This window comes from Phoca vitulina, unplaced genomic scaffold, assembly GCF_004348235.1.
Source record: "Phoca vitulina isolate PV1807 unplaced genomic scaffold, GSC_HSeal_1.0 scaffold55, whole genome shotgun sequence".
Classification (NCBI taxonomy): domain Eukaryota; kingdom Metazoa; phylum Chordata; class Mammalia; order Carnivora; family Phocidae; genus Phoca; species Phoca vitulina.
The window spans coordinates 7,858,172-7,882,865 of record NW_022589758.1 but is presented as its reverse complement, the minus strand read 5'-3'; the positions used below and the strand labels follow the sequence as shown (position 1 = coordinate 7,882,865).

The following is a 24,694-nucleotide window of genomic DNA, read 5'->3' as shown; positions in this document are numbered from 1 at the left end:
CAACCTGGCTCAGCTTTCTGTGCTGTACTGGGGCTGCTCTCTCAAGATCACCTATGAACTGCTAAAGCCCATGGACATTTGGCAGCCTCTCTCAGTACCATCTCACATTATTGACATCTTGACACATTCTCTTCCCTTTGTTTCTCTAATACCAAACTCTCACTTGTGGTTTTCTTCCTAATTTTCTAAAGTTCATTTTTCCTCTTCCTTGTACCCTTTTTACCTAAATGCTGGTGTTCCTGAGTGCTTTATCCTAGGACACCTTCTCTTTCCTTTTCCTTTCCTTCTCTCCCTAGACTATCCACTCCCATGGGTTTAATTACATATTTGTGGTAAATCAGCTTATACATGGTGTCTCCAACTAATTTCTACAGAGTTCCAGACCTGTACGTCCAACAAACCACTTGAAATTCTCCCAGGCCGTCAAACTCAAGAGTTCCAAATTGAACTGCGCCTTTTCTGATGTTTCCTAGCCACCATTCAATTGTCCAAGCCAGAAACCTGAAGTCTTCTTGACTCCTTCCTGAATCTAAACCACATGAAACCATCAAATATAGTGGATCCTACTTTTGATTTGTTCTCTTCTCTCTTTCAACCTCTACTGTCACCATCCTATTTTATATCACCATCATCTCTTGCCAAGATTAGTGAAATCGTCTCCTAACCAATTTCCTTGCCTCCCTCCAATCCATCCTTTATCCTTAGTCAAGGTGATCCACCAAAATGCAAATGTGATTATGTCACTCTTTTGCTTGAGACTTCCAGTGACTTCCATTTGCAATTAAGACTAAAGTCCATAACATATTTCTAAGACCTGGCCTCTGCTAACCTTCTTGGCTTAATCTCTTGCCACTCCATGCTTGCAACACTTAGTAATGCTTAGCATATATTTATTGTTGTAAAAATAAATGGTTTTTTTCCTTACAAAATACAAAAAAGAAAAACTGTCTTATTTATTGCTATATCCCTGGAGCCCAGAATAGTGCCAAGAACACAGTAAGTATGCAATAAATATTTCTTAAATGAATGAAAGAATATTGGTATCAGTTCTAGTGACTACAGAATGGGGTTAAGCAAGAAAAATGGAAACTTTTAAATCCAATAACCATCTCCTAGAGTAGCATATTTACAAGAGTCATATTCTAAAATTTGGCAAATTTAAAAACTACAATGATCTCAGAAGAAAAACATTTTAAATGGGGAAAAAAGCACACTTGTTCAAACTTTATAAGAAATAAAATACAAATTCATAGTATCCTCATTACCTCTTATTTTCATGATTTTAAATTATGACTAAAAATGCATATATTTGAACAAATAATCAAGGAATGCAGTGTTTCAAACTTAAACATTATATAATTAAAACAGATGAAGAGAAGATACTTACTTTAAAATCAGGACATCTATTTCAAAGACAGATCTTTTTTTAAACCTTTAAAGACTAATATTAAACAATCCACAGAGAGAGGAATTAAAGCTTGAAAATCTAAGAAGCAAAAAAATATTTTAATTAAGACGCTGATGAAGACAGTACCTTTAGATAATGATATAATTAAGGATAATCTCCAGATTGCTAATCTATATTGCTTAGGAATGAGAAACACTATTTCAATAAAACTAAAAACACCTTAGGGAAAAAAATGATTTAAGGACTCTTGTCAAAGTACAAGACATATTCTCAATTCACTGTATTACTGAATTGAAAAAGTAAATAATAAATAGCTGCCTCCTATATAAATAAGAATGGTTTATTAAATGAGAGATAATTTCACTTATTATAGCCATTCTCTCAAAAGGATATAAATTTATGTCTCGTCCTGGCTGGCATGAAATAGCTCTTAAAACTAACCATCTTCTTTGAGATGACTGGCTAATCATTTAGGGATAACAAAACACAAGATTATATTCCTACTTTGCACCAACATCAAAATACATTGCATGTAAATTAAAGATTATAATATTTGAAAAAATGAAGTCATAAAATGATCATAAAATGTTTGTGAATATTTATAAAATCTTGAGAAGACTTTGAAAACATTTCACCAAAGGTGGAAAACATAAGGCAAAGCTTAACAGATCATGATATATAAAAACATAAAAATAAGCATTAGCATTATACTTAAATGCGGTTTTAATTTATTCACATGTAACAAATCAAATGGCAGAGCTGAGCTTATGATGAAAAGCAGTAAGACAATAATCACTCCCAGGAAAAATGGGCAAAGGATGGGAATAAACAAAAATAACACAATGGCCAATAAATACATTTAAAAATGTTTAACTTTTTTCTAAACAAAGAAATGCAAATTAAAATGGGATGCTGTTTGCATATCCAATTAAGAGAAAAAAATGTAAATGCAACAAGGCGATATGTATATATAAAACGTTCACATTTCAAGAAAGTAATTTTTCTTTTAAGATTATCTTAAGAGTTTGTAGAATTATCCAAAAAATCATAGATATGCAAAAAGATTTAGTTATAAGTATACTCCTCACTGCTTTGTTTATAACATTGCAAAATTGGAAATAATAGGGTTGGTTAATTATGTCATATTCAGGGGTGCCTGGCTGGTATCAATACACATACCCACAAACACAGGTTATTTTGAATAGTTTCAGTGAGCAAAATCTTTAGCCAACACCTTAAGTATTATGATTTTTGGTTCATTTTAATTGGAGGAAGAACTATTTAAAAGGGTCAAGGCCTGGAAGACATTCTGGACAACCAGAGCGAGGCTGAAGGCAGTGGAAGCCAAGAAGGCATATCAAAAGGAGGCAGGATCTGACACCAGTGTGATCAGGCATATCAGGGAAAATTTATGTCATAATTCTGCATTATGAAAATAAGTAATTTAAGTACATAATATCTTGAATATGCCAGGCACCATATTAAGAATTTCATGTAAACTGCTTTAACAATCTTAAAAAGGAAAATACTGTTATATCTATTTTAAAAATAGTTCATGCTACATAGAAAAATAAACCTGGAACCTGGATTTCCTACCTCACACCATATATTCTAGAAATCAAAGATCTCATTGTGAAAGTACAACTCTAAAGCAAATAGAAGAAAGTGTAGGATGTTATTGTGACTTTGGGATAGGACAGCACTTTTTCAGTGAATGAATCAAAATGATTCATGAAACAATCAAAAAATTAATGGATTTGACTATATCAAACTAAAGATACTCGTTCAACAACAAAACCTCATAAATAAAACTTATAAATGGGTGACAGACTGGTAAAAATTATTTGCAACATCTAAAATGGACAAGAGATTGATATTTAGAATATGGGCTGTTCTGTAAACAGTTAGATAGTAAATATTTTAGGCTTTGGGGATTATACGGTCTTTCTTGCAACTGCTCAACTCTGCTGTTGTAGCATGAAAGCAGCCATACACAATATATAAATGAATGAATGTGGCTGTGTTCTTTTTTAAAAAAAAATTGATTTATTTATTTCAGAGAGAGAGAAAGGGCAGGGGGAGGGGCAGGGGGAGAGAGAGAATCTCTAGTGGACTCCCCAATGAGTGCGGAGCCCAAAGAGGGGCTTGATCCCAAGACCCCAAGATAACGACTTAAGCCAAAGTCAAGAGTCGGAAGCTCAACAGACTGAGCCACCCAGGCACCCCTGAATGTGGCTATGTTGTAAGAAAATCTTGTTTAGACAAATAGGTGGTGAGCGGGATTTGGCTTGCAGGCTACAGTTTGTTGACTCCTAATCTAGAGTACACAAAAAATTCTTACGGATCAATAAGAAAAATTTAGTAAACTCAATGGACAACCCGGCAAAGGGTATCAATAAGCAATTGGCAAAACGAAAAATCTAAGCGGCTAAACAAGTATATGGATGCGCAACTTTGTTAATCTGAGAAATGCAAATTAAAAGGAAATGTCATTTTGTACCCAATGAAAAGTCAGACAATTCAAGTGGAGGTAAGGGCATGGGGAAACATGGAACCCTAATGCCTTGCGGATGAGGGTCAGTTAGAGAGACATTCTGCAGAACAATCTAGAAGGGCTAAGTGAACTTACGTATGTGTTTCCATAATCCAAATAAAGGAGAGCTTCTTGATAAAGGACAGCAGGCACCTTATAACAACACAATACATTTTCCTTATTTTGTAATTAGATATAACATATTTTTCTCATTTCACTAGAAATAGACAATAATACCACTACAGACTGTCACTAGTCTACAGACCAGCTGTTATAAACTACTTCTACCAATGTGTTTTAGGGACACATGAAAAAAATATTAATATTCTTAGCATCTAATTCTTTCACAGTTTAGAGTTTCATATCTTTAAGAGAACTGGCTTTATGATACTTGACTGAGTGTAAAATTTACATAAATTTAAGATAAAGCAAGACTTCAATTTTGTAGGATGGAAGCCAATTATAGGGTTCTACTCTTAGATCTGAGTTTTTCCCATCTCTAAGGTGTCAGGAGCACATCAGTAGAAAAATTTGAGAAATGGTCAGTTAATAAGAAGGGACAATTATTGAATATCCTTCAATCTTTAGCTAAATAAAACTAAGCTATAAGGATGTTTTTGTCTCTCTTCATTGGGAAATTAGGCAATATAACCTGCTTGGTAATTAGAATTGCAGCTTCCTTTAGCCATTTTTTCCCTACTTCCACCCTGAGTATAATCTGTTGCGGCATTAGGTTTTAAAATAGAGACTTTCCTTTCATTGAATTCATTTGCCATGGTCTGATAAAATATACAATGGATTATTCAAATTAGTATGGCCAAAACAGCAAGAGCAGCTTGCAAATACACCAACTAAAAAGGCGTATTGTCTCAAAGAAAATGTATCCACATGCTTTATCTTTTTTTTAGGGAGGGAGGGACAGAGGGCGAGGGAGAGAGAAAGACTCAAGCAAGCTCCACACCCAGCGCAGAGCCCAACACGGGGCTCAATCTCACAACCCTGAGTCATGACCTGAGTCAAAATCAAGAGTCAGATGCTTAACTGACTGAGCCACCCAAGGTGCCATCACATGTCTTACCTTTTTTTGTTTTTTTAAAGATTTTATCTTTAAGTAATCTCTACACCCAACATGGGACTTGAACTCACAACCCCAAGATCAAGAGCCGCATACTCTACTGACTGAGCCAGCCAGGCACCCCTCTACATGCTTAACCTTAAAAATGATTTGTTATTCAACTCTATTCCAGTACTGAAAACCACCTCAGAGTTAAAAGCTGTGAAATAAATGAAACATTTTCTTTCTTCCCCGTCTTTTATCACATGCTCATTTGCTTAAAAGGTTAGATTATACTAAAGCCTATGTATACTATTGTTTGAGTAGTCATTAAAAGAAAAAGAGTTTACAGTGAATTGTACACATTAAACAGGTGAATTTTATGGTATTTAATTCTATCTCAAGCTGCTAAAAAAAAAGTGGTTTAGATAATCAGTCATCTAGTCTTGTGGCTCTTAACTGTAGTAGAATGGGATCAGAGGCAAAAAGGAGGCGTGGAATGATGCTAGCCAATCAGGATTTGGGCTAAATTTCCAGCCTATTTTATCTGGATTTTAGGTAATCTAGAAAGAGATTATGTGCCTGTGTGTGTGTGTGGGGGGGGGGGGGGGGGGCATAGAGAGGGAAAGAGAGAGAGAGTGGGAGGGGGAGAGAGAAAAAGAGAGGGAGAGAGAGATTGAGGCTGGTCCTGTGGACAAGGGAGGAAGTGCTAGAGCAAAAGGTCAAGACGAACCAAATGTCAGAGTTGAAATACTTTTCCATGAATTCCTAAGAAACAGACTAACTTAGAGAAGACTTCTGTCAGACACTATTGAAAGGAAACGTGATAGTCCTCTTTCTTCATCCATAAACAGGCCATTTCCAAAACACTAGTAAGAGCTCAGGAATCTTATTTAAAAAAGACTTCTTTTGGGGCACCTGGGTGGCTCAGTCAGTTAAGTGTCTGCCTTCGGCTCAGGTCATGATCCCAGGGTCTTAGGATTGAGCCCCACGTCAGGCTCCCTGCTTAGTGGGGAGCCTGCTTCTCCCTCTCCCCACTGCTTGTGCTCTCTCTCGCTTTCTCTCTCTCTCAAATAAATAAATACAATCTTAAAAAAAAAAAGACTTCCTTCTGTGGCTGGCAACAACTTTCATATAAGGACTGCTTGAGTGAAAACTGAAGGCTGCTTTTAGAAACAAGAATTTAAAACAACAAAGATCATACTGTATGTAAAGGGAACACTTTTGATAGAATAGTTTTTTTTGAAAAAAGACAACACATAAATATGATAAAACATAGAGTGCTGGTACACATTTATTGTTTTATTGCTAAACATCAAATGCCAGCAACTATGGTATCTTCAACTTGAATACTAAGAATGAATTACAGCACAGTCAAAAGATCTGTAGAAAAAAATACCTGTGCACCATCAATTAGTATGTGGACATTCAATAAATACCATAGGACAAACTGATGACTGAAAGCCATGTATCCATGAAGTACTTGTTTAAAATTTGCTGTTAGAATAGAAGACAATGACCTTATAAGAGCGATCATCAAAAGGTCAAGTTTAACGCATGTCTTTTCAAACTGAGATGAAAAGAATATATACGTTCTTTACATATTGTAGGTGAGTTAAAAAAAACTGTTGAAAATGTAAACAACACAGAGTAGGAACACTGAAAATAAAGTTGTACTGTTGAACGTGACAACACAGAAAGCACATTTTCTTCAAATCCTCAAAGTAATTCATTTTTCTAATTGCTCTACAGTAACCAAAATGGATTATTTTCATAAAGATGATAATATACTAGGGACACAAAGACCTTCCAAGTTATTTTTTTGTTAACATATTTACAGTAAATATTCAATAATACTATTCATAGCTTACTTAAATAGAAACATGCTTTTCTAATCCATAAATACCAGTATTCATCATCCATTCAACCATGTTTATTAAGTATTTATGATGTCTCATGCACTGTGCCAGGGATGCAAAGATGAGTATGGCATGGTCCTTGCTCCAGAAGTGCCAACAATCAAGCTGAAGAGACAACAGACAACATTTCCTTTTTTACATGATGAGGCCATTTCTATACAAATGTGACTGATCTGCTCATTATCCTAATAAGAGTGGTTCTCAAAGCCTGACCCTATGAAGCAAGAGACAAAGATGTTCAAATGCTACAAGAAAATGAGGTGTTTGGTTGTTGTTGTTGCAGTTGTTGTTTTTTTTCCACCCAGAAAAAGAAGTTAATGGGTAGGAGTTCCTCTATTTAAATTTTTTTCTGTTTTAAAAAACTGATCTGCACATATACGACATATTCATTAGTAAACTGCATAGTTCATGTAATCAAATTAATTATGCAAGTATTTCATGGCATTCCCCAAGCTCTACTACCTAAACAGGTCTGAGCTCTCTGCTAAGACTTTGATCCTGAATCACTATCTACCTAAGAATAGAACAACCACCTTTTTTCTGGGATAAACGAAAACTTGTATGGTTTAACTGATGACCTCAAGTCATTAATAAAATCTTAACATTATACTCAATAAATAATTTCTATTTAAGAAGGCAGGCAAACTTGCATACAGTCTAAAAAGTTTCTTAAAAATGATTAAAAACCTTTATTGCCTGAAGTGCAGCGCAATGATCAGAAAAAGGTGAACCCCATGGAATGCCTCACTTAGTGAAAAAGTTAGGTACACAGTTGTTAATGTTCTTGAGTGTATGAGGGAAGCACATATTTTTCATCAAAGAACAGCACGCTCAGACACTTAGAAGACCAAGAGTTCACAGTGGCCTGGTGACTTCCTGGATCTTCCAGGGCTCCAGCTCCAGTCCAAAAGACCTTGAACTACTCAGGGCTCTTTTGGGCTCAAGAGTCAGTTCCCAGGCTCTGGCAAATCCACATCTGTACTCATGTGTAGCCATTCTCACTGTACTACCAAGTCTTCTGTGGACCCACAGAGGTAGCTTAGGAGAAAGATGGAAAACAAGGACTAGGTGTTTAATTACTCAATACAGAGAAACATGGAAGCTGCTGGTGAGAACAGAGTACGGTTGAGAGCTTAAGGTAGTTGCTCCTTGAAGACAGGAACCCAGGACCTAGGCCCCAGATAACCCCAGCAGCACAAGAGAAAACGTCTACCCTGGAAAGGTTCCGAGCTTCAAAACTCTGTAGAGAATGGTAACCAGGACTGCAGCAGATCTGTCTCGTGATGTTAGAAGACGAAGCTCAGTTCTCACGCTCAACTTTAACTTCCTCAACTCACATGCTGCAAGTGGAAGATACTTCTTGTAGCTCAGTCTGAAGGTCAGAACACAGTGCTGCTTTAGGAGCATATGGGGACACATTATCAAAGAGGCAACTCTTGTGGGGCAAAGCATTTATCATTGTAAGCCCTACTTCCTACTTTGTTCACCTATTTGGTATCATTTGACAAAGATTTTCCCTTTCATGTCAGCAGATTCTTTCATAGAATTTTATTAATTGTAATCAGACCTCAGTTGTCAGAGTACAAAATAATATACCAATAAATCTTAAAATACTTTTCCAACTAAGAAAAAGGACAAGAGATATAGGCCAAGAAAATGCTCACCCTTCCACTTGGCCAGAGTCTGGTCTTCTTCAAATCTGGATTAATGATGCTTTTTCAAAAAGTTTTCCCTGATTAATTCCACCCAATTCTGTTCTCCCTTACACTACTGCAATATGATATGTAGTCACACAAAATGGTTTAACATGAATTTTCACTTGTTTAGAAATTGTTCCACAAGCATCTGAAGTTTGTTAAGTTCAGTCTTTAAAAGTCGGATGTAGTCAGAGACTATGCCTTTCATTTCTTCTGTTTATCCCCCATCCCAGAGTTTGGATATTCTGATACAGGAGGAGCTTAAAGTCGTTGGTTAAAACATAATTTTAAGGAAATGCTTTCTATTTCATATGAAGTATCATTCTGCAAGATGAGTGCAACTATTACCGTGCTGTAACCATCCAGAGTCCCAGGGTCACGTTGGCAGCCAAAAGTACACTACCACCGAGCAAGATGAAAAATCCTATCAGATCTTTGATATCATTGTCTCCAATCACTGAGGTAAGGGTAGCATCTAGGAAAGAGTTTAAAATCCACTGACCATCCAAAGCAAAGCAGGGCACTGCATTAACAATAGCTAGAGCTCCTGAGAGGGAAATCAGGTACCTGGTTAAAATGAGTTAAGGAGCCGACTGTGAAGTCTGAGTGGAAAACATATCTAATAGTCAGAAGAAGATATTTTACTAGGACTGCATTTGAGATCATAGTTGACTTCCCTCCTTTCTTTAAATTTCTGCCCACCAGTACAGGATATTCCTTCTTAGATCCTGGTATTTATTTATTTTAAAAAAGATTTATTTATTTATTTTAGAGAGAGTGAGTGAGGGTGCATGGGTGAAGCAGGGGGGAGGGGCGGGGGGAGAGAGAGAGAATCCTGAAGCAGACTTCCTGCTGAGCAAGGTGCCCCATGAGGGGCTTGATCCCACAACCCTGAGACCATGACCTGAGCCAAAACCAAGAGCTGGCCGCTCAACTGACTGAGCCACCTAAGCACCCCAGATCTCTACTATTTCAAACAAATTATTTATATTATTTCAAAGCTCAAAAACCTTGACTAGAAAAATAAAGGGCAACCACTTGTAAACTAAGGCAATCTATAACAAACTCAGAGAAAGACAGAGTCTTTGTAATCCTCTAATGACACAAGGAGGGAAAGGAATGTGGAAGCAATTAGAAATAAGGGAAAATCACTTTTTGATCCTTACAAAGTATTAACTTATCTTAGGAAACATAAAGATTTTGGCCGCTTCAACTCTATTTTACTATTATCTATAAGGTTATAGCATAAATATAACTATAACATCACTCTATTTTATTATCATCTATAAGCTTATGTCTATCATAAATCTCTGAGACAAAGGTGTAATCTACAAGGTACAATCTTGGTTGTACATATTTTTCAGTAGCTGCTCATTTGTTTTCCCTTTCATTTTTTTGCAAATTATTGAGGAAGGAAATGAAAATGATTTGAAAGCGACAAAAATATGTATTGTGCACCTGAAACTAATATAACACTGTAATGTTAACTACACTGGAATTAGAAAAACAAAAAAGATCCATGCTTAGAAATAAACTTAAAATCTAGAAAGTAAAAAAAAAAAGTGACAAAAATAAAGAACCCTTACAAATTGTTCGGTTTGTTCAGATTCTTCATAATGATGAATTTTAAAAAACCAAGTTTTACATTCAAACTGAATATGCTAAAGAACACAAGATTTTGTCCTCTGAACTGCTATTTTAATAGTGGAAACCAGTTCGATCTCCCTTACTCATTCCTCCACTTAGTCAGAGCTAACAGGCTCAGAAGGGGCAGAATTCATCACCGTGGTAGTAACTGAAGCTTTCATTCTTTATAAACTTACTAAAGGGTCTTAGATCTGTAAACTCAACTCTCAATTTATAGTCTGGGTTCCCTTCCTTCCATATCTTAACTTTTCTCCTTCCCCCATCGATCTCTCTCCCATGACTTCTTCCCTCCTAGGTACCCAATCTGATCTTTTTCAACTTTAAAGTCTCCTTTTTAATTGTTAGCAATCAATCGGTACTTGTAAGGTCTATGCATGCTCTATTCAAGGTAAGCCTGATCATGTTCCAAGTAACACTTTTAAAAACATTCTTCACACCAGAAAGGATACTTGACAAATGTCTCCACAACCACAGGCAAATCTATGCTTAGAAAATTGAAACGTGGGATAAAACTGGTGATGCTTACTAAAAAAGAAAAACAAGGAATGAATATTGTTCATACAGATAAGCAACAGTATTATAAAAATTTTTCCATATGGTCAAAAATTAGGCTAGCCTATTAAATTGGTTGAGAAAGCCCTTGCCAAACATATGCAGGCAGCCTATATGCCCCACATATAAAAACAATTATTCTAGAACACCTAATAAATATAGCGGAATACAGAAATTCATGTCCCAGTGTGTACTTACATTTGGAGGTGAGAATAAGATAAAACTGACTATATACCAAGTATGACTACTAAATACAGAGACTGACTTAAAAACTATGCCAGAATTTATCAAGAGTCCTTATCCTTCAAAGAGATATAACCTTAAAATCACATTCACTGTAACTATTAATAAATAAGAAGAATGACCCAGGTTGTATCTCAGGATATGACTATAAAGCAATGGGAGAGCCTTTTAAAGAGTAACATAAAACCTACATGTTCAAAAAAAACAAAAACAAAAACAAAAAAAAAACCCTACATGTTCATCAACTGATGAGTGAATAAAGAGAATGTGGTATGTTCATAGAATGGAATATTTGGCCCTAAAAAGGAAGGACATACTGACACATGCTACAACATGGATGAACCTTAAAGACATTACGCTAAGTGAAAGAAGTCAGTCACAAAATATTCTACTTATATGAAATGTGCAGAACAGGCAAACTTATAGAAAGAGAAAGTAGATTAGTGATTGCCAAGAGGTGGGGGGGGTTGGGGGGAAATAAGAACTGACTGCTTAATGGATATGGGGTTTCTTTTTGGGGTGATGAAAATATTCTAGAACTAGATTTGGTGATGGTGGCACAACTCTGAATATATTAAAAACTCTTCAATTGTATACTTTAAAAGGGTCAAATATATGGTATGTGAATTATATTTCAATACAACTGTTACAAAAAAAGGAACTTAAAAAATTCTTGTTCTACAAAATGAGTTGGACCATACAATCTTCAGCCATATGGAGAAGCTATCTATTTAGTCCAATCATGTAGCCACTGTTAAAACAATTATGCTGGCCCAGTTTTGAAAATTATATTCATATAAAATTAATGTGTTATACACAAATTATAGTCTTATCATGATGACTCTTGGCATTCTCTGGGGTATGTTGCTCTTGCCACTGTTTTGGGAGCTTGGATAGATTTAGTAAACTCTCAGAGAATATCTGAGAAATCATCTATGTGACTTGGGCATAAACGGTGGTGGAAAGAAAATACATCACTCTCCACAGGCAGACATGGGATTCAGCTCCATCTCGCTTCATAAATTCAGATTATTTTCCTAATGGTAAATTTCACGCAATGCTTAACAACAAGTTAATAAGACTTTGAAAAGTGGTCACATTTATAATAAATAAAATTAACACAGGATTTGTACTGAGTTTCTATCATGGAGAATATATGGCATCTTAATGATTTTCTGAGGGTCGACCACAATAAATACTCACCTGTGTAGTGAAGGTGCAGTGGATGGCCTACATACAACATATCAATTTGAGGTGGATGTTTCACTTTTATTAAGCGAGTATGAGTTTCCAAAGAAGGTATTATACAGAAACTTGAACTTTTTTTACAATCTTTATTGGTTCTACAAACTTGTGTGGCTTCAACTGCTTTCCGGGCAGGTAAACATGTGTGCTATGAACAAAATATTAGTCAATACTAAAAATAATTTACTAACAAGAAAACCAGAAAGTTACAGCTCTTTAATATCTTTTATGTCACAGAGCATAAAAGGAACAAAATTCATATAGAAGAAATGCCATTTATGTGCACCTACTATAAATTAGATTCAAGTATTCCACTTCGGCCAAATAAGATATTACAGCTATAAATTGTTAAAGATTCTCAGATGAAATGTGACAAGTGAAATGTAGAAATTTTAATAAAACGACACAAAGCAAAAGGTAAAATTTTCATAGATTCCATTTTAGTTCTATATGATTATTTTGTAAAAATTATATCAGACAAGCAAGACTGCTTCAGGGATAACTCACCAAACGCTTATTAAAGTTATTTCTGTAGGAAAAGCACACATCTGTGAGGCTGTGATTATTACAGCATTCGGTCGAACCATCTAGCCGTTTGTATGCTAAAGAGAAATAATTTATTAGAATCTGTTATACAGAAGTACATTTGTAATAAAAATTTTGCTTTCAAGAAGGAGGGGGCTGGGGGGATGGGTTAGCCTGGTGATGGGTATTAAAGAGGGCACATGTTGAATGGAGCACTGGGTGTTATATGCAAACAAGGAATCATGGAACACTACATCAAAAACTAATGATGTAATGTGTGGTGATTAACATAATAAAAAAAAAAGAACCACAAAAAAAAAAAGACAAAAAGAGTAAGTAAAATGCACACAAATTTGGAAACAACTATATGATTCAGAGTTCAGTTTGACAGGCTACTTGCTGCAGTGATTTTATGGTACAAATAAGGACATGATATTACAAAAAGAGATGTATCCAGTTTGGAATCAAGAAGCAGTACTTCCCCTCGGTTACCTGTCTTCACATAAACTTACCTACAAATAAAGCTGGAGTTCCAGGGTCTCAGTAGGTTTTGCAATGACTCCAGCAGGTCAAGCACAAATATTTAATGAGCCACTATTAGTGGCTTTAATGCTACTGATCCAGGATTACGACTGAGTTCCTGCGTTCTAGTGTTAGCAGAGTGGGCGAGAGGATGCCTAAGAGACTCTCATCCGTAAAATCACTATTATATCAAATATCTATCTTACCTCCATGCTTACCTTGGGGCTTTCCTCATAAAATCAGGGCAGCCCAATTTGACCCCAGAGATGTGCAATATTTGCCAGCCTACCAGTAATCCAGTTACCATTTTTGGAATGGAAACAGGGCAACTATTTATTCCCATTATTCATTTATTTTTAAAAGTTCTTTGGTAGACTGCCTCACTTGTCTCTAGGGCAGAATAAGAAAACTAAGTCACTGATACAGGTGGGATAAAAAATTATTTCCATGTATTTATTTTGGAAGGTTTCCTGCATTCAGCATACCAAACCTGTAAAGCATAAATCGATGTGTAGCAGGGACCAATTAAACTTAGAATCTTATATTCACACTACCATACTCAGATGTGCTGAGGAAGATAGACTCAAGAGCAAAGTTACCAGAGAATTACAAAAAAAAAAAAAAAAAAGTACATTTTTCTAGTACCACAAAAAGCTTTTCTATTACAAGAATGTCTTCAGGAACACTGGCATGAAAATGTTAGTTGATATGCAATGTGATTTTATAAGGATTTTATATTTTTGCCATCAGTTGTTGTTTGTTTTTGAACAGTTTTTTTTTTTAGTGATCTCTACACCCAACAGTTGGCTTGAACTCCCGACCCTGAGATCAAGAGTCAGATGCTCTACTGACTGAGCCAGCCAGGCACCCCAAAACGGTTTTTTTAAAACTAGGTTATTTGAGGGGTGCCTGGGTGACTTAGTCCATTAAATTTCTGACTCTTGATCTCAGCGCAGGTCTTGATCTCAGGGTCTTGAGTTCAAGCCCTGCATTGGGCTCCACCCCAGTGGGGAGCCTACTTTAAAAAAAAAAAAAGAAAAGAAAAACTAGGTTATTTGAGGAAGACATCTTGTATTGGTTAGACTGTCACTATCTCTCCTTGGCCAACATAAAACGAAGAACAAAACAGAGATGAAACAAACTGGCTGATAAATCAGTTTCTCCTCTGCATTGCTTGGCTGTGTGGGTAGTTTTGTTTTCTTAGCATAATTGAATACGTATTTAAATTTTGGATAATAAGTCGTCTCTGAAATATGAAAGCAAACTGTGAATATCTAATGGCACAGACAAACCTGTGCCTGTAATCATTCATCAGCCCTAATTATAAAGTATAAGGCAAAAAGTTGTTTAGGATTTTTTATTGTTTACCAATACAGGCTACAATTTCAGTGTTCTCTCTGATCAGTTGCCAAGTCCCACCAATTTTAACCTCCTTATTATTTTTCCACCTATATATTCCCATTCGAATGTAGATTCTATTTCCTCTCATCTGACCCATTTGAAGAATCCTAGTTGTCTTGTTTGCTCACCAGCTAGCTAGCATATGCAAGCCTTTCTTACATACTGAATGCTTCAGATTAACCTTCCAATGTAGAACTACGAGAATGTTAACTCCTCTAATTCAAAACTTCCAAAGATTGCACTGCTCCCAAATAATGTCTAAATTCCACAGACTAAAATAGAGAGACTAGAGAGACTTCTGTTCTTTTATCACCTTATCTCATACTATTATCTTGCTGAACCAAATTACTAGCAGTTCCCTGACCACTTTCTAGTCTATGGTACCAAGGTTCATTTCTGTCTTGGCCTCCTGAAATTAAACTCACTGCTGAGGCCCAACTGAAGGGCTGCTATTATGAAACCTGCCCTCATCTTCTCAGTCAAGACTGACTGCCACCAACTCCCATAACTCCCACCAATTCCTGTCATTACGGTACAGTTAACCTTGTACTGTAATAATATGGGCATGGTCTGCTTCTTTTTTTAAAAAGTTTTTATTTAAATTCCAATTGGTTAGCATACAGTGTAATACTAGTTTCAGGTATATAATATAGTAATTCAACACTTCCATACATCACCCAGTGCTCATCACAAGTACACTCCTTAATCCCTATCACATGGTCTATATCTTTGACTAGATTGAGCTCCTTGAGAAAAAAAGTTTCTCAATCTTACATAAGGTGCATAACTCAATATACACTGAATACATAAATGATGTTCTATGCCATTTGCCTTTGTATTAGTAATTATTTAGAAAATTTACATCTGATGTTTGATCACTAACTTTTCTTGGAGGAATGTACACAATACAGAATTGAAAGTCAGTAATTTGATATCACTTTTGATACAGCATGTCTGGTAACACAAATGCTTAAAGGGGCCAACCAGGAAGCAAATAAATGAAGTGGATAGTTTTGGCAAAAATAGGAAGTGTTGGGACTGTGATGAATTAGAAAATATATATCCTGCTTTAAGGGGTGAGCAGTAAGGCTACTCAACTTGGGGGCCTGATTCCACAGATCATCTATTTTATTCCAAAAGAAATCTGAAATCTGTACTTTCATATGAAACCTCTTGTTATTGGCATCTAATTAATATTAAAAAAAATACCATGTAAGCCAAACCAAATACATCTGCCGAGGTTGGATTTGGCCTCTGGGCTACCACCAATTTGTAACCTCTACGTTATGGCCTCTTCCTATGGTGATTACTATAACCCAAACATAAATCCATGGCTGTGGCCATCCTGAAAAGTTTAAATACCTCTTGACAAACAGAATTTTCCAATAAAGAGTTAAATATTTTGTTGTGATTTGAGAAGTAAATTTGATATTTCTCTGTTTATCTGTTAAAAAAAGTTGTATTAGAATCTTTTCTACTGGGTCACATTTAAGGACAAGTTGCTAAGCCAATTTCTGTAACTCAATTCTTAACCTATAAGATGGGGATGCCACAGACAATTTTCACACTAGTGTCCATACTTTTATTAAGCATGAGAGGCCAATCTAATTCTACTTTACAAAGAGCGCTCAAGACTGCATTGAGAGGCCCCCGAGGCATTCATAGGTTGAATTTAACTCTGGAAGATTAGAATTGTCCCTTAAATCTCCTCAGTCTGGGAGACAATTAGGTAATTCAAGAACAGATCAGTTTTAGAATTCTACTATAGGGACAACCTGCATATTCTGAATATACCCTAAGATGGGCCTCAAAACAAAGCTGTAGAAATAGTCCAGCCTCCAAAGAATAGTCTAGACCAGAGGTTTATTATATTTTTAAATTTTTTTTTTAAAAAGTACTCTCTACACCCAATGTGGGGCTCGAACTTAACAACCCTGAGATCAAGAGTCGCAGGCTCTACCGGCTGAGCCAGCGAGGTACCCCACCAGAGGTTAATTTTAGAATAAGGCTGGAAAGAAGAGACTTTTTCAATCTATAGTTCATAGTCCCCACTACTTTCTATATTACTAAAATGAACTGAACAATTTTCTTACTCTAGTTTATTAAATATATAAATGTAGTTAGAGCTCCAACACAGGGAGACAAGCCTAATTATTTATTCTTAGTTCCACAGCAGAATTTATACCAGCATCACCTAGTAACCAGTAGCTAAAAAATTATAAACACACACACACACATTCTCTCTTCACTTTAGGATAGCAAAAAAACTTTGGATCATAACTTGACATTCACAATGGAAAAACAGATACTTTACTCCAAACATTAAAGAAGATTTAGGCATAAAAACAATCTGGGTACTCAAAATATATGGAAAGGCTTCCTGAAATTTTCCTTTTATTATCTTAAACCAGGTGGGGAAAGGTCTTTTCTCACTTGAGTTAAAGATATGTAGGACAGGACAATATTCTCATTCCCAGGCAGTTACAGGGATGTACCCTTGCCTCCTCTGAAAAGGAATATAGGCTGTTCAAGGGGGATGTCTGAATCTGAGCTCAAAGCTTCATTTTAGGGAGCAGTTGCCTTTAGTTTTCAATCTCATGCTCCTGAAAATGTAGTTCAAATGGTGGACTTGTTGAGTATAGTCTTTCTTACGCAAGACAATGCTTTCAGGAAAGAAAAAAAGGAAAGGATTAACAGAAGAAAAAGTAGGTCTAAACAATTTCATAAGGTGGATTAACCATATTTTTCTAATTTGACAGAAATCTATTAATATTTTAAGAAGAACATCCAGTCTGCTTAATTATATTTTAAAAAATTTAATAATATACCCGTGAGAGATAAGTGGCCAGATATGATTGGTTGGGACAGCTTACATGCACATCCAGGGTCAGATCTTTCCAAGGTGGCTTTATTGTTCTGCAGTGGTATAATTTCGTAGAATTTTAATTATGTATACTAAATTCCACTCCAAAATGAACGCAAATCACTTTTGGATTATTGGCCACTTTGTATTACCGTATTTAGCTGTATGTTTCCCCAATGTTTATAATGAAGGATAAAAAAAACGTACCTAGATACATGTAAAATACTATTAATGCATAGCTTTCTTAAAAATGTCCACAGCCGGGGCGCCTGGGTGGCTCAGTCGTTAAACATCTGCCTTCGGCTCAGGTCATGACCCCAGGGTCCTGGGGTCGAGCCCCACATTGGGCTCTCTGCTCTGCGGGAAGCCTGCTTCCTCCTCTCCCACTCCCCCTGCTTGTGTTCCCTCTCTTGTTGTGTCTCTCTCTGTCAAATAAAATCTTTAAAAAAAAAAAAATGTCCACAGCCCCAGTGGTCAAGTCTGCCATTAAAATTAATCTGGTATTTATTTAAAGTTACATTTATAGTCATTAAGATTCCTGTAAGTTGGCTAAATATATGTACTCCATTTTATTTTTTTATTTTATTTTATTTTTTTAAAGATTTTATTTATTTATTTGACAGAGACAGAGACAGCGAGAGCAGGAACACAAGCAGGGGGAGTGGGAGAGGGAGAAGCAGGCTTCCCGCTGAGCAGGGAGCCTGATGTGGGACTTGATCTGGGATCATGACCTGAGCCGAAGGCAGCCGCTTAACGACTGAGCCACCCAGGTGCCCATATGTACTCCATTTTAAAATGGTTAAATAGAGGTACAGGTTTATCAGACACAGTCATCATGTAGAATAAACATGTATCCTAATACAGTCACTCCTAAGGAGATTAAATAGATATTGAAGAATTATTTTGGGACTGATTTTTTTTTTATTAGTGTGGAAAGAATAATACCTGCTTTAGGTTTTTACACAAATACCTCCAAAATACAGCATATGACTCATAAAAGTGAAATACTCAGAAAGTTAAAAAGAGTTTCAGAGTATTTCAGTGAATATTTTCATTTCCATTCTGTATGACAGGAAAAGGACAAAACCTTAAACATCTGAAATGCAGATATCCTAAATAAAACAATTCTACTAGAAAGAACTTTATTTGATCACTGTGTCAGTTTGGTTTTTGTAATTGAATAGAAATTATACCAAATTTAGAGAAATTGGAGGAAAATGATAAAGGACTTAAGAAGTATGAGATAATGTGTTATTTTTCTCAGAGAAGAATGCATTATAGGTCATATACCAACCTTGTGTCATCTGAAATGTTTGGGAAGATGGTAAGTGGTTCTTGAGAACAAGAAAAATTGATAAATATTTCAACCTTAAAGAATCAGGTTAGCCCACTGAACAATGTTAACATTACCACAGGGTGTAACACTATGTGCCTCCTGATATGATGCAATAGGAAGTAGTGAGCAACAACTATGAAATATTTTCATCCCCTCAAAAAATGGATCCGGAATTTAAGCAAGCCTCTAAACCTAATGACCATTTATAGGAAATCTGAGGGATAACTGAACATGTTAACAACATCATAAGGATAACACAGAGCCAGACAAATCCAGAATATGGGCAATTCGACAAAACAAATGACTGTTTCTTAAATGATATCGCCCCCTCCCAAAGGGGGAATTGTTCCAAGTTCAAAGACACTAAAAGGTACCATCCAACTTAAACCAACTATGAAAAAAACAATTAGGAAGAAGTGAATACCAACTAGGTATTAGGAATTGGTGTTAATTTTCTTAGGTGTGAATAACAGTACTATGGTCATGTTTAAAAAGTCATCATATATTAAAGACATGCTAAAGTTCATGGATGAAATGATACAATGCCTGGGATGTGCTTTAAAATACTCCCCTCAAAAGTGGGCTGATTAGATAAAAAAGCTGGCAAAATGCTGATAATTACTGAAGCTGGGAAAAGGATGCAGGGAATTTCATTTATACTACTTTCTTTTTTTTTTTTTAAGTTTTATTTATTTAAGTAATCTCTACACCCAACGTGGGGCTCGAACTCATAACCCTGACCAAGATCAAGAGTTGCATGCTCCTTCGATTGAGCCAGCCAGGCACCCCCATACTACTTTCTTGACTTTTATGTATGTTTGAAAACTTTGTACAATAATAAAAGCTCTTAAAAATGTATTATAAATGGAAGATTACATTTGAAAAAAAATTAAAAATCAGTTCTTACTCCTCTGCCATTCTTGCACACAGTACTTAAGTGAAGTTTTTCTTGATTATTTATCATATTTCCTAACCCCAAGTAGATGTGGACAAGCATCCAGGGCATTTCTTGACTTAAAGAGATAGTCTGTGAACATAATTTGTGTTTTTCAACACTGACAATAATCTGGGTCCCATGATTTTGTATAAAGACTTGGGAGGCTGATTTTTCAGAGTTGAAAGAACTCAAAATAAATTTGGCAGCTTCTGAGAATAAACTTGCTTCACCTGTCACTTGCTACACAGAACAAAAGATCTGACTTCAAAGTGTATTTTTGGATGCCAAAATGACTTACTCTAGATGCCTACATAAAATAACTCTACCCCAAATAGCTTTGGATAGGACACCACCCATACAGCACGGGGGTATTTAATTACTGGAATTTAGTTAATTGGTTATGGTTGAGCTTGAATGCTGCCTTAACACAAGTTCTTCTAAGTGAAGAATTAGATACTAGAGTCCTAAAACTCAAATATAATATTATGAAATTAGTTAGAAATTCAACAACAATATATAAATATTAGTACCCAACTTACCAAGAAGAATGTTTCCTAGTTTGGGCCTATTATTACTTTACTGATTTGCTTTAAAGAAATTAGAACAAAATACATCTATAGACATGGTCTAAGAATTGGTGAATGGCAAGTACTGCTGCTTGAAGCATTATATTATACTGAAGAAATATACACACCTCTAACTGGGAAGCTTAACTGCTGTAAAGTTGATGCACTAATACAGTAACCAATTTGGGGCTCATAGGCGATGGTATCTAGACATTCATTCCAATCTTGTACATTAGTAACAGGGCAATCCTGTAGATGGGTGACAAGGTCTCCCACAAAAAGGCCTCTGGGTCCAATGGCTGGTGAGTCCTTGGGAAGAGGGTACAACCAAATCAGATAACGTATGAAGACAAGCTATGATTAATCTGACCAAATAATAAAGACACTGAGTTAATTAGGTAGAATATTTTGACTAATGCAGAAAATAAGCCAGCTTTGAATCCAAGATGTAGAGTCCTAGAACATTAATAAAATAATACCTAACAATTACAGTTACTTTTCCAAGATTCGTAATTTTTCATAACTGAAAAAAAACCTACTTGCCAACTATCAAGATTAAAATGATAAAGTTTTTCCCAGACTGCTGATTAAAATTTTTTGTGAAAGTAGTCATCAGATGCCTTCATTATCTTGTATACCCTCAGTGGATAAAACTGTAAGACAAGTCCTTATCTAAACACAGTCCCAAATATGCAGACAATACCATCAGCACAATGAATACGTGAGCCAGTTGCTCACTAAGGTAATTTTCCTCTTCCGAAGGTCTGAATAGAAGACTTGATGCCATTGTAGTAATTATTGTCTAAGGCAGTGAAATAAAGAGTTGAAGAAAGTAACTTAAGCTCCTATGAAATGTTCTGGCTGGCTAGCCTAGGTTTCAATCTTCTTACTTAGGAATAAGGACATCTGACTCAAAAGCACAGTTATAAAAATAAACAGTAAAGTTAAACGATGCATTTTATCAACAAAGTACAGGTAGAAAATCTTGACACTATCTTTGTAACTCAGAACAGAAACAATTTTAAGTATTTTTAAAAAGCCAATGGGTTTCAAAAAACATTTTGTTCAACTTAAAAAGATTATAGTAATTTCTTCAGGAGAAACTGAACATTCTGCATATGAGAACTTGAATATACATTCCTAACATAAAATGCTAAGTGCTACATCATAAAATCTGGTAAACGAATGCCCCACGTAATCCTCATTATTTACCTCAGCAACTTCAGTGATAAGCACCCCGACTCCAGTGTAGTAAAATGGCAAGAGAATTACAGGGAGGAGCACAAGAGCTAAAATACCAAGGAGCGCAAGGACAAAATTATGCCAGATACCTGAAAAGAGAAAAAAAAGGAGTAAGCTCAACCAGGGGCAGGAATGATCTAGGTATCTGGACTTCAGAATACCTGGGCATTCTGATAAATTAATGAAGTAACCAGAAGCTGTGAAGCAGATAAAACTACTTTAGTACCGAGGAAAAATGTTCAGTTAGAGGCCTCTTCCATTTCAGATTCTGAAATGTAAAATGAGCATGTTAATACCACATAAAGAAGCCCATATACTAATATGGTTTAACATTAGTAGAATCTATATATTCTAATGTATATATAAGACATAAAGAGAATATCTTCTACTTGCTTCATCTTTTCAGAAAATGTATACATTAACTGAAGCATACTTGTGATCTTTGGAAAAAATTTCAAAGCTATTCAAATAAAAGTTAAGATGAAATAAAAAAAACATTCTTGCTGAGCTGGTTCATGGAAATTCAAATGGTACTTGGAAAAAGAGTGTTTTAAGAATTAAACTATTATGGAGAGTAATATCAATGGACCAAACACAGTATCTTACACCATGTCACAGACTATAACCATCTCTACCATATATACAGAGATTTTCTTTCTTTCTTTCCTTTTTTTTTTTTTCTTAAATACAGAGAAGGTTAAAGTGAACTCAGTGGTGTGCTGGAGGCCGGTCCTACCAGCTTGCCACAGCTGACTGTGTACATCTCTTTCTAATTCCTCCTTCAGGGACTTTGGGTTGGCACCTTGAAATTGGCCAAGGCAGGAGAAATTATACCACAGAAACCAGCAAATGCTACATATGGAGAGCTCCTCATTCTCCCTTCCAGAGCCAGGGCTTAAATAATCACTAGCACATCACTAGATACCCTTTTCTTCCATACCTAGCCTTTCTTTCTTCTACTAATTTTTCTCATGGGGCAGGGTGGGGGCTCTACTAGCACTCCGAACCTTGCAATTCTTAGTTGTACAAGTCTGTCCCTTGCATTATAGGATATTTAGCATTTCTGGCTCCCATCCACCAAATGCCATTAGTACTCTCCCCTCACTGAGGCAACCAAAGAATACTCCCTACACCCCACACATTCCAAACATCTCCAGGAGGGTAACAGCACCAGTGGTTGAGAACCAATGTTTTATAGCAACAGAAATGTAACCCAAAGTCATTTCCTATACTCACAGGAAGCTGAGTATGGCCATATGCCTGTTTTGGCTAAAAGGGTATGAGTGGAGGTGATGGGAATTTCACTGTCCTTATGGCTGGAATGTAGCTATAATGGAGATAAACCTGAGTCCATGACATAGAAGCTAGATGTTGGGAATAATAGAGCTAACAAGACAGAAAGGGCCTGAGTCCTCCAAATAATAGAATTAACATATCAGTGCTGAATTACCTACATTTGGAATGTTTTATGAGAGTTTAAGCCATTGTTATTTTTAGCTATTAGGGTAGTCAGATACCTAGCTAAGACATGTTTCATGTACCTTATTCACACTGTTAAGATGCTCTTCCACCTTTTTTTTTTTTAAGTGTTGTTAAGTTGTTTAATTCCAGAAATATCCAGAGCAAGTCTAGTCCAGGACACAATGGGTAAACAATCTTTTTTGTTCTATACACAGAGAGATCTTTTAAATATACCAATGGTATAAAACTATTTTATTTTGCTTTTCCATGTATGTACTTTGGACTTTCCCCTCATTTGCATATTCATATCTATCCCATTTCTTATATCCACTTTATTTTCTTATATCCATTACTTTACTAATTTATCAGAATGCCCAGTTCTTATATCCATTACAGAGTAATCCATGTTAAAAAACATATTGACTTATTTATAAGGTTCCCTACTAATGATCACTTAGGCTGTTTTAACTTGTTCATACAATGCTGCAACAAACAGCTTTGTTCATATTGTTATCTAATTAAGTATGCATCTATGAAGGTATGGAAAGTTACATAGAAATGGAATTGTTGGGTCAAAAAAATGTGCATTAGAATTGACCTCCAGGGGCGCCTGGGTGGCTCAGTCAGTTGAGTGCCTTCAGCGCAGGTCCTGATCCCAGGGTCCTGGGAATGAGACCCATTCCCAGCCCAGCGTTGGGCTCCCTGCTCAGTGGGGAGCTTGCTTCTTCCTCTCCTCCCTGCTCATGCTCTCTCTTGTTATCTCTCTCTCTCAAATAAATAAAATCTTAAAAAACAATTGACTTCCAGGGAGTCTGCATTAATGTTCTCATAATTGGCATAGGTTTCCCTACCCTGTAAATAACACTGGATGCTATGTAATGTTAGATTTTGCCATCTGCTAGGTTAAAAGTAAAATCTGTTGTGATTTGTTTAAGTATAAGCTTGTACATTTTCCATGTTTATTAAGACTATTTGTATTTCTGTTGAGAACTATTTCTATCCATTGCCTGTTCACATTTTTTTTACTAATTTGTATATATTATTATTGAATGTATATATTGAAGAATTTGGTCTTTTTTTTTTTTTTTAAAGATTTTATTTATTTATTTGACAGAGAAATAGAGAGCACAAGTAGGCAGAGGGAGAGGGAGAAGCAGGCTCTCCGCTGAGCAAGGAGCCAGACGTGGGGCTCGATCCCAGGACCCCAGGATCATGACCTGAGCCGAAGGCAGCCGCTTAACCGACTGAGCCACCCAGGCACCCCTTAAAAGATTTATTTATCTGAGAGAGAGAGAGAGAGAGATAGTGAGAGAGCAAGAGTGGGGAGAGGGAGAAGCAGGCTCCTCGCTGAGCAGGGAGCCTGATGTGGGACTCGACCCTAGGACCCTGGGATCATGACCTGAGCTGAAGGCAGATGCTTATCCGACCAACCACCCAGGCGCCCCCGAATTTGGTCCTTTGTAAGAGGTATTACAATTTTTCTTCCAGTTTGTTTTTTGGCTTGGTTTATAGTTTTGCCTATGCAGACATTTTACATTTTGGT

At 36.1% G+C, this 24,694-nt stretch overlaps 1 protein-coding gene across 2 annotated transcripts in view; it reads right to left on the bottom strand.

The window, feature by feature from the left end:
- Nucleotides 1-6,036: 6,036 nt before the first annotated feature.
- MBTPS2 (membrane bound transcription factor peptidase, site 2) overlaps nt 6,037-24,694 on the bottom strand; it is a 39,308-nt gene continuing 20,650 nt past the window's right edge. The window contains exons 6-12 of one of the 2 annotated variants that reach the window (XR_004297627.1): nt 21,661-21,779; nt 20,577-20,757; nt 12,806-12,900; nt 12,257-12,446; nt 10,708-10,783; nt 8,579-9,178; nt 6,037-7,019 (exon numbers count right to left, since the gene is read on the bottom strand). Coding sequence is in view for 1 of the 2 variants with exons in the window: in XM_032389542.1 (XP_032245433.1) it covers nt 8,956-9,178; nt 10,708-10,783; nt 12,257-12,446; nt 12,806-12,900; nt 20,577-20,757; nt 21,661-21,779 (884 nt within the window). In the remaining variant the exon portion in view is untranslated. Of the gene's footprint in view, nt 9,179-10,707; nt 10,784-12,256; nt 12,447-12,805; nt 12,901-20,576; nt 20,758-21,660; nt 21,780-24,694 lie in introns of both variants that reach the window. The other variant, XM_032389542.1, reaches the window with a different exon arrangement.